Here is a 10,237-nt window from a genome sequence, read left to right as displayed (position 1 = left end):
CATATTATTTATTCTTGCCTTGTGTGTTTCTGTCTCCATCCCCAGAATGTAACCTGAGTGAAGAAAGGAACTCGCTCCTTGTCGCTGGTGTGTCCTAGTGCCTAGGACGAGAAGCTGAAGTCCAAGGGAGAGAGGCTCAAAGCTGAAAATCATTTGCCCTTAGAGCCACTTTGAAAAACAGTTCCACAGTTTTGTATACAGGTAAACATACACTTACCATGTGACCCAGCACTCCCACGCCTAAGCATTTACCCAAGGGAGATGGAAATCTGTATTCACACAAAAGCTTGTATGTGAATGTTTATAGTGATTTTACTCATGGTAGCCTAAAACCAGAGAAACAACCCTATGTGGGGCCTACTCCCGTGGGGCATCCCTTCCATCCAGTAATAAAAGGGAACAAATAAGTGATACAAATGTGGGTATATGACTGGGCACAGTGGCTCACAACTGCTATCCCAGCACTTTGGGAGGCCAAGGCAAGCGGATTGCTTCAGCTCACCAGCTGAAGACCATGGAGACCAGCCTGGGCAACATGGCAAAAACCCATCTCTACAAAAAAATAACAAAAATTAGCCGGGTGTAGTGGTGCATGCCTGTAGTCCCAGCTATTTGGGAGGCTGAGGTGGGAGGGGAGCCTGGGAAGTGGAGGTTGCAGTGAGCCGAGATCATGCAACTGCACTCCAGCTTGGGCGATAGAGCCAGACCTTGTCTCAAAAAAAAGGTGCGGGAGGGTGGCATAAATCAATCTCAAAAGCAATAGGCTTAAGTGAAAGAAGTCCCACAAAGGCTATATATTGTAGGATTCCTGTCTCAGTCTGTCTTCTGTCTCTTAGAATACCTGAAACCAGGTAATTTATTGACAAAAGGAATGTATTTCTCATAGAGGCTGAGAGGTCCGAGGTGTTGAGGGGCTGCATCTGGTGAAACCCCTCTTGCTGGTGGGGATTCTGCTGAGTTCTGAAGCCGTGCAGGACATCACATCGTGAGGGGCCTGAGTGTGCTAGCTCAGGTCTCTCTTCCTCCTTTTATAAAGCCACCAGTCCCACTCCCATGGTAACCCATTAATCCATTAACCTGTGAGTCTATTAATCTAGTCATTCATTTATGAGGACAGAGCTGTCATGTCCCAATGGCGTCTTCAAGGCCCCACTTCTCAATACTGCCACATTGGGGATTAAATCTCAATATGGCTTTTGGAGGGACAGATATTCAAAACATGGCAAGTCCATGTATATGAAATTCTAGAAAAGGCAAAACTATAGGGAGAGAAGACAGATCAGTGGTTGCCGATGCTGGGTGATGGGGCAAGTTGATCAGTAAGAGGCTGGAGCAGTTTTATGGAGGGATGGAACTGTCCTAGATCTTGACTGTGGTGGTGATCATACAATATTTGTACATTTCTTGAAATCTGTCAAAACAAAGCCTCCGATCTCATGGAGCTTTCGTTCCATTGAGGGGAGACAGTAAATAAAAATTAGGAGCCGGTTGTGGTGGCTCACGCCTATAATCCCAACAATTTGGGAGGCCCAGGTGGGAGGATCACTTGAGTCCAGGAGTTTGAGACCAGCTGGGCAACATAGCAAGACCCCATCTCTACTAAAAATCATAAAAATAAAATTAGCTGGGTGGGGTGGGATGTGCCTGTAGTCCCAGCTACTCCAGAGGCTGAGACGGGAGGATCGCTCAAACCCAGGAGTTCAAGGCTGCAGTGAGCTATGATCATGCCATTGCATTCCAGCTTGGGCAACAGAGTGAGATCCTGTCTCAAAAAAACAAACAACAAGAACAATATCAAAAAACAAGAAAACAGAAAAACAGGAGCAATAATGGAACCAACATTTATTTAGAGGACAGGGCATTTCTCATGCATCCTGTCATCTCCTCAGGCACTGTCATGACATAGGTGCTGTAGTCCCCACTTCACAGATGAGGCAGCTTAACCCCAGAGAGGTTGTGACCTGTAGAAGGCCATACAGCCAGGGCGGAGGAGACAGAAACAGAAGCCACGATATCCGACTATAGAACTTCTGCTCCCACTCGCGACAATATACTGGTGGCCCAACGCCCTTTCCGGACACCAAAATAACCCCCAGTGAGAAGTAACACCAAGCCACACTTCTCACCCCAGCCATGATCCTCAACAGTGGCCCAACAGATGATCAACTGGAAAGCGGTAATGCTTGCCACGCACGGGGAGGGCCGGCAGGTGGCACCAGAGGGCCGCCCGGCTGCTCGCTTTGCGCCCTGGCAGGCAGTAGTTCCCAGCGTGCTCCGGAAGTGACGCGCCCGATTCGCGGGGGCGCGTCTTTCCCACCCCCAGGGACCCCGGGCTGCCTGCGGGATTCAGAGTTGCGCCGGAGCTGAGATTCTAGAGCACTCTTGCCATCCCCACCCTACGCATGTGTTGCAATAATATCAGAATTTGGCGTGCGGTTTACCCGTGTTTAACCTCTCTGCGTCTCGTTTCTGTATCGTATCCGCTTGAGCATCACTAGACTGATGTATTTTAGCAGTGGTGGGGGGCAGCGAGGTCAGTTATGGGTCCCTCCTCCTTAAAGGGGTGGGCAGTTGACTTTGGGCAAACCCCTTCCCCTTTGTGGGCAACAGTTTCCCCTTCTGCAAAATGAGGGTTTGGGTTGTAGTTTCTAAGTTTAGCTGGGGCATGCGAATTCCCAGGAGGTAGTTCTTTAAAAATTCAGGTGCTCGGCCGTGGAGTGCAGACCTCTGGGTTTTTGCAGGGTAGCCAGCTGATTTTGATGCACAGGTGGACGTGGGAGACCCTGGATCAGATTGTCCCTAGGGTCCCTTCCGGCTTTAACATCTTTTGCTTCATTTCTAGGACGTGGTTTTAAACATTAAAATGAAAATGTGAAACTAGAAATGTTGCTGTGAGACCCCCTGGACAAACAGATTTTTGCACTGGGAACAGAACTTGAACAGTCTCTGTCTTGGCCTCGCCACTGACGTCCCTTCTTTCCTGTAGGGACAGGATGGACAGATTCCTGGTGAAAGGGGTTCAAGGGGGCCTTTTGAGGAAGCGGGAGGAACAAGAGCCGACTGGAGAAGAGCCAGCTGTGTCAGGAGGAGACAAAGAAAGCACAAGGAAGAGGCCCAGGAGAGAAGCCCCCGGGAATGGAGGACGCTCAGCAAGCCCCAACTGGCGGCACATTCGGGCTGAGGGCCTGGACTGCAGTTACACGGTCCTCTTTGCTAAAGCTGAGGCAGATGAGATTTTCCAAGAGTTGGAGAAAAAAGTAGAATATTTTACAGGTAAAGCAGTGGGGGGTGTGTGTGTGTGCGCGCGCGCAGTGAGGACTTGTTTGGTGCAGTTAATGATCTTATGTTTGGAGAAATCTGAACTCAGGATCCATTATTTACTGATGGGTTCGCTAATGGATTCATCCAGTATTCTCTGAGCACCTCTGGGCTAAGCCCCTTACGTGCTTAGGACATAAACTTGGAAAAAAACTGGATTGCCTGTCCACTAGAAGCTGACAGATGACTTGAGTAAATCTCCACTTGGCTACCGATGAGCATCTTCTGGGAAACTTTACAAAAAAAAGTAAAAAAACGTGCTGGGTTCTACTGCAGAGCACTTCAGTCAGAATCGCTCCGAGGACAGGCTGACCACTTGTGTGTTTAAAAAGCTTCCAGATGATTGTCATGGGCAGAAAGAGTTTGAGGATCACTGGTCTCATAGGAGAGATGGCAAATAACCAAGTAATTTCTCCACAACAGTGGTTCTCAGCGTCACCAGGTGGACTTGCTGTTGGCAGGGCTTGGATTGCTGAGCCTTACCCCTGTGGTTTAGTTTAGTTTCTAAGGAGATTCCAGGTGCTGCTGGTGCCGCTGGTTTGGGGAGCACACGTTGAGAACCACAGCTCTATCCTGTAATGAGGACACAAGGATCTGGCAGAGAGGCATAGAAAAGGAGGCCGGGTGCAGTGGCTCATGTCTGTAATCCCAGCACTTTGGGAGCCCGAGATGGGCGAATCACTTGAGGTCAGGAGTTCGAGACTAGCTTGGCCAACATGGGGAAACCCCATCTCTACTAAAATACAAAAAAAAAAAAAATTAGCTGTGTGTGGTGGTGCATGCCTGTAATCCCAGCTACTCGAGAGGCTGAGGCAGGAGAATCATTTGAACCCAGGAGGCAGAGGTTGCAGTGAGCCGAGATCACACCACTGTACTCCAGCCTGGGCAACAGAGTGAGACTGTGTCTCAAAACAAAACAAAACAAAAAACAAAAGCCCACAGGTCAGGCATGGTGGCACACACCTGTAATCCCAGCTACTCTGGAGGCTGAGGCGGGAGGATCACTTGAGGCCAGGAGTTCAAGTTCAGCCTGGGCAACATAGTGAGACCCCCTCATAGCTTTATTATTTTATGTTCTGAGACAGGGTTTCACTCTGTCACCCAGGCTGGAGGGCAGGGACACGATCCTGGCTCACTGCAGCCTCATCCGCCTGGGTTCGAGTGATTCTCCCACCTCAGCATCCTAAGCAGCTGGGACCACAGGTGTACACCACCAAGCCTGGATAATTTTTAAATTACCTGTAGGTCTCACTGTGTTACCCAGGCTGTTAATTGAACTCCTGGCCTTGAGTGATCCTCGCCTTGGCCTCCCAAAGTGCTGGGATTGCAAGCATGAGCCAGTGCGCCTGGCTCGCCATCTCTTTTAAAAAAAGAAATGCCCACAAGAGACCCTAGCTGTGTGAGCCCATCTTTCATGGGGTCACACGCCCTTAGTCCCTACAGTTGACAAAGCCATCCTAGCCTGTAAACTAACTTTATCGTGCTCCAATTTCAGCCTCTTTATTCTGCCTTTACTGTAGTTAAGGCAGTTAAGTTACAGTGTTCACTAAAAAAATGGCCCAGGACCATGTTTCTCTCCTTGTAGGACAAGAGTCACTGTTCTTACATGAACATTTGGGGCAATTGGCTTGGTGCAGTGGTGCACACCGGTAATCCCAGCACTTTGGGAGACTGAGGCGAGCGGACCACTTGAGCCTAGGAGTTCAAGACCAGTCTAGGCAACATGGTAAAACCGCATGTCTACAAAAAATTACAAAAAAAGTTAGCCGTGCATGGTGGCGTGCCCCCATGGTCCCAGCTACGCAGGAGGCTGAGGCAGGGGGACTGCTGGAGCCCTGGAGGTGGAGGTTGCAGTGAGCTTACAAAACAGTTAGCCGGGCATGGTGGCACACCTCTGTGGTCTAAGCTATTCAGGAGGCAGAGGCAGGAGGATCACTGGAGCACGGGAGGTGGAGGTTGCAGTGAGCTGAGATTGTGTCACTGCACTCCAGCCTGGGTGACACAGGGAGACCCTGTCTCAAAGAAAACAAAACAAAGAAAATTTGGGGCAAGCCAAAATGATGATTGAGGAGGGGTTTAACTTGCATGGAATGACGGGGAAATGTTATTCCTTACTTCCCTTTCAATCTTGAATACCCAGGGAGCATGTATGTGGGGCACTGGATTTCTGATGGTGGCAGTTGGGGGGCCATCTGGATTTCTAGAGGGGAGTCGGGTGGAAAGGAACTGCCATGTTTCCTCTGCACAGGGGCGCTGGCCAGGGTCCAGGTATTCGGGAAGTGGCACAGTGTGCCCAGGAAGCAGGCAACGTACGGCGACGCTGGGCTGACCTACACATTTTCAGGCCTCACGCTGTCTCCAAAGCCCTGGATCCCAGTTCTAGAGCGCATCCGGGATCGCGTCTCTGGGGTGACTGGACAGACCTTCAACTTTGTGCTCATCAACAGGTGACACCCTGTCTGTTTAGTGGACTCAATGTTACAAGTCTTCTGTCTCCTCCAAAAGGAAGTGTTTAGGGTTCCACCCTGTTTAGTTCATTGGTACAAATCATTTCTTAGTACACCGGGGCTCTAGGAGTGGAACAGCGCCAGCGCTCGGTCTTCCTGGAGCTCATCTCAGAGGAGGAAGTGAGAGGTTATTAACTCCTGAACAGACAGCTGAATGAGACAATTTCTTCTTCTCTTTTTCTTTCTTTATTTTTTTTTTTTGAGACAGGGTTTTTCTGTGTTGCCCAGGCTTAGTCTGAAATTCCTGGACTCAAGCGATCCTCCCACCTCAGCCTCCCAAAGTGCTGGAATTGCAGGCGTGAACCACTATGCCTGACCCTAGACAATTTCAGTGATAACCATCTTGCAAAAAATTAAACAGGCCGATTTGACTGAGAATGGCTGAGAGGTTTGCGATTAGGGCCAGGTTTCTCAATGGCAGCACTGTGGACATTTTGGGCACAGTCATTCATTGTTTGGGGCTGACCTGTGCCTTGTGGGATGCTGAGCACATCCCTGGCCTCCATCTACTAGATGCAAGTAGTGTCCCCCACCCCTCAGTATCTGTCCCCTGGGGCAGAATCACCCTGGCGGGGAACCCTGGGTGGGTTTAAGGGAAGGTCACTTTAGATGGGGTGGTTAGAGGAGGGCTGAGGCAGTGTTTTTGAGCTGATAACTAAATGGAGAGTGCCAGCCACAGACATCTGGAGGGAGAGCAGAGGGACTCGAGTGTCTGTGAAGCAAAAATCCTGCAGAATGGCCAGAAAGCAGTGAATGAGGGAAAGAAGGGGATGACGTGAGCTCAGAGGTGGGCAGGGGCCAGGCTGGGCTGAGTATGGCCTTTAAGTGCAGAGTGAAATCATGTGATAAAGGTTTACATAGACTGGCCACGGGAACTACAGTAAGACATGATTTTGGCTTTGGATGTCTTCAGTTTTAAAGCACATGAACTGGCCGGGTGTGGTGGCTCATGCCTGTAATCCCAACACTTTAGGAGGCTGAGGAGAGTGAATTGCTTGAGCCCGAGTTCAAGACCAGCTTGGGTAATATGGTGAAACCATTTCTACAAAAGAAAAAAAATTAGGTGGGGTGGTGCATACCTGTAGTCCCAGCTACTTGGGAGGCTGAAGTGGGAGAATCACTTGAGCCCCGGAGGCCAAGGCTGCAGTGAGCTATGATTGTGCCACTGCACTCCAGCCTGGGTGACAGAGTGAGACCCTCTCAAAAATAAGTAAATAATAAATAAGTCACATGAACAAATAGGTCAACAGACCCCTTCAGAGTTGGCTTATCTTAGAGCCTGCTGTGGACCTCCAGCCCTCGCAGAAACAACAGCAGGTACAGCCGTGCACAGAGTGCCATTTCACACTGTGAGGAAATGAGGGTTGGCGGTGCTGGTGAGTTTCAGGAGAGGGTGGTTTTTATGCACTGTGCTTGTTTTCTCATTGCAGGTATAAAGATGGCTGTGACCACATCGGGGAGCACCGAGATGATGAAAGAGAACTGGCCCCTGGGAGCCCCATCGCCTCTGTCTCCTTCGGTGCCTGCAGAGACTTTGTCTTCCGGCATAAGGATTCCCGTGGGAAAAGCCCCTCCCGGAGGGTGGCGGTGGTCAGGCTGCCGCTGGCCCACGGGAGCTTGCTCATGATGAACCACCCGACCAACACACACTGGTACCACAGTCTTCCCGTGAGAAAGAAGGTTCTGGCTCCACGGGTGAATCTGACTTTTCGTAAAATTTTGCTTACTAAAAAATAAAAACGTTTTTAACGGTTTTTCTCTTTTATCTTTCCCTCTGGACTCTAAGAGGGAGCTGGTGTTTCCCTTACCAACAGGGAACACAGAAAGGTTTAAAGCAAAGGACTTGTTATGTAACAATGCAGAATTCAGAAAGATGATGTTTGTAACAGATCAGTGCATTACACCAGGTGACTGTTTTCCTAACAAAAATGATGATTTTATTGCCATAATACACAGCAGATACAAAAGTACCTTTAGCAAATACGTAAGTCAGCAGTTATTACGGCAAAACCACTAGTTTAACTTACATCTTCCCCAAGAGAAGCTACTTACTTTGAAAATAACTTAAAACTAGAAATCAGATTATTGGGCTGCTGTTTAATGCATAATAATTTACAAAGTGAAGAAGTCAGGTTAAAAGGCTTTGCACAGGTATTGTTCACATTTATAGCCTTGGCTCAAACCCTGGCCTCTCACCAAAGAAAGATCTGCTTATAGCCGTATGTTCCAAGGCTCAGCCGCTTTTCTCCCTTTCTTTAATGGTAGATTTCAAAAAGTAAGCAGTGGCAGAACAGCAATTACTTAAAGCTACAGCTTTGCAGTACACTTTAAGGTCACATGATTTGGGCATTTGTTCCACCAGACTTGGGTAAAACAAGTGTGTTCGTTTCAACATCAAAGCCAAGGTCTGCATAGGGTGAGTGCAGGACGGACTGTACCGTTCAAGCTGCCCCTTGCACTGCAACGCCCAGAGCCTGGAGAGCCTGCACAGTATATTCTGTGGACAGTGGAAGTTACTGAGTCCTCAGGGTGCAGCCTGGGCCCAGTGGAAGAGTGATCATCTGGGCTTCCTGCACGGTGAGCTGCTGCCAAGGCACCGTTTGGTGTGTCCGCCAGCTCGCCCCCAGCAGAGGAAGCACAGGTCTTAGCCTTACCTCAGATGACCTTTTGGATAGGTCTGATTCCAGTCTTATCTCTGATGAGTCGGTTTGAATTTGGATCTATTTCTTTTAATTAAAAATCTAGCTGAAAACAGGTACTACTGTGTCATCAAAATTCCTTTGGCCCTGGGCTGCATTCAGAGACTTATCCAAAAAGGGAAGAAAGTGCTCAATATATACTTTTTGTATTAGGCTACTGGAAATGAATAAATTCAGAATATGAACCTAGAGCAACATACAATACTAGATGCCACCTGAAGTTGTATGTTTTTAAAAAGTCAAAAGCTGCTTTCCTCTTTTCGTGAAAAGGGCTGAACTTTGGTGTAATCAAATCTAACCCTTCACAAATGAGGAAACTGAGGTTGAGAGACTGCAGCACCATAGTCAGCCCTTCCTTCCTAAGCCAGCTGTCAACTCAGGGCAGGGATTGTCTTTTTATACAGCCCCAAGCTCCTACCTGTACACCTTAAGAGCTCTGCATGGGCAATAAATAAACAGATGAAAGTAACCATTTACAGTGGATCCTTGTGTAAGAGTTTTCCACAGAGCAGAGGAATCAGGTGTTGCAAAGATATAGCTCAGGTCTGGCTATTCATACAGAGTTTTATAATACAGTGTAATTACATCTCAGTCCAATATACAAAAGGTAAAAGCAACAAATAAGCTTTTCACTTATAACTGACAAAGTAGTGAAAGAGTTTCCCCAGGGGGCAGATTTGGCAGATGAGCCTTTACTCCATAGGAAAGAATTGGAAGATTAGAAAAGGCATAGAAAAAGGAAAGTGTTCTTTAGGCATCTTTCACCTGTTCTCTCGCTATCCTTGGAGTAGCCTGGAGGGAATATTTCAGAATGGATGTGCTATAAAAGCAATCGAAAGTGAAAGGCACTTTTTCTTCTAAATTGTTGCCTTTAATAATTTCATTAATTCTTGTCAACAATTTTTATGGGCCTGCTTATTAAAAATAAAAGCTCTGGGTGGAAACGTTGATTCCACAAAGGTGCCTCCCCTCTGAGAACACCTAACATTACAATATGAAAACGGTGGCTTCAAGAATCTGCATTCTTTTAATGGCCTGTATCAGATGAGTAAAAAGACACTCCAGACATAATGAATGCTTTCTTAATACAACAGTACCTTCTACACACATGAACAGAGCTGTTCAGGGAGCCTGATTTGGTATGAATTGGGCTGGCTCCCAGGTGGAGCCTGCTCTCAGAACACACCGGAAAGCTGGAAGGCTCCAGTGCGGCTGCTTGCACACACAACAGTACAGTTTTACAGTGTGCAGACAGTGCCATCAGTTCTAGCCTTGCAGGAGGACGAAATCATTCTTCAGACTTGTACTCCTGGCTCTGGTGTTGCATCCTGGAAAGGACGCGCTCATAGAACAGCAGGTAGGCGCTAGAGGACAGGACCTCCTGCAGGCTGGCCTTGCGGACAGTGTCATCGGAGACCCACAGCCACTGGTTGCTGGTTGAGAGAGGGTTCCTGGCCGAAGGTGGGGACCGTCGGTAAGTGACAAAGTGTCCAGAGTGCATGTCTCCATGGTGGACGACAACTGCCATCAGCCGGAAGAGGTATGTGGAGGAGCTGAATGATAGGAACACATCAGGGGTTTACAATTTTAACAAAAAAGACTTTATAGGCAAAAACGAAAGAATCCTAATGTTAAATAGGGGATCAATACAATAGTAAGTCCATACCACCAAATGCTACACAACTATTAAAATACAGATATGTATTTACTGAC

At 48.0% G+C, this 10,237-nt stretch overlaps 2 protein-coding genes across 9 annotated transcripts in view; one reads left to right on the top strand and one right to left on the bottom strand.

The window, feature by feature from the left end:
• The first annotated feature begins 2,302 nt into the window (after positions 1-2,302).
• Positions 2,303-7,579, top strand: ALKBH2 (alkB homolog 2, alpha-ketoglutarate dependent dioxygenase). Of its 4 annotated transcripts, none has more exons than XM_023199520.2 (4): positions 2,303-2,471; positions 2,987-3,273; positions 5,567-5,765; positions 7,256-7,579. In XM_023199520.2, the coding sequence occupies exons 2-4, from the start codon at positions 2,994-2,996 to the stop codon at positions 7,560-7,562; spliced, it is 786 nt and encodes a 261-aa protein (XP_023055288.1). In that variant the 5' UTR covers positions 2,303-2,471; positions 2,987-2,993; the 3' UTR covers positions 7,563-7,579. The 4 variants fall into 4 exon arrangements, with proteins under 4 accessions (XP_023055288.1, XP_023055239.1, XP_023055185.1 ...); XM_023199471.2 differs by having other exon boundaries at positions 2,303-2,533; XM_023199417.3 differs by having other exon boundaries at positions 2,303-2,533; positions 2,843-3,273.
• A 165-nt stretch (positions 7,580-7,744) lies between these two features.
• The window catches only part of USP30 (ubiquitin specific peptidase 30), a 34,580-nt gene continuing 32,087 nt past the window's right edge, over positions 7,745-10,237 (bottom strand). For all 5 annotated transcript variants that reach the window (XM_023199236.3, XM_023199132.3, XM_023199176.3 and 2 more), the window contains one exon: positions 7,745-10,077. In XM_023199236.3, the coding sequence (XP_023055004.1) occupies positions 9,931-10,077 (147 nt within the window). In that variant the 3' untranslated portion in view covers positions 7,745-9,930. The remainder of the gene's footprint in view (positions 10,078-10,237) is intronic.

The sequence above is a fragment of the Piliocolobus tephrosceles genome, chromosome 10 (genome assembly GCF_002776525.5).
Source record: "Piliocolobus tephrosceles isolate RC106 chromosome 10, ASM277652v3, whole genome shotgun sequence".
NCBI lineage: Eukaryota > Metazoa > Chordata > Mammalia > Primates > Cercopithecidae > Piliocolobus > Piliocolobus tephrosceles.
The sequence above is the reverse complement of the archived record's forward strand: the minus strand, read 5'-3'. Positions and strand labels throughout refer to the sequence as shown.

What these genes read in the sequence shown, in the direction of transcription:
- ALKBH2 (XM_023199520.2), top strand. Translation starts at nt 2,994, where the DNA reads ATGGACAGATTCCTGGTGAAAGGGGTTCAAGGGGGCCTTTTGAGGAAG. An exon ending in AAAAGTAGAATATTTTACAG is followed by an intron (nt 3,274 to 5,566) that starts GTAAAGCAGTGG and finishes TCCTCTGCACAG; the next exon opens with GGGCGCTGGCCAGGGTCCAG. An exon ending in AACTTTGTGCTCATCAACAG is followed by an intron (nt 5,766 to 7,255) that starts GTGACACCCTGT and finishes TTCTCATTGCAG; the next exon opens with GTATAAAGATGGCTGTGACC.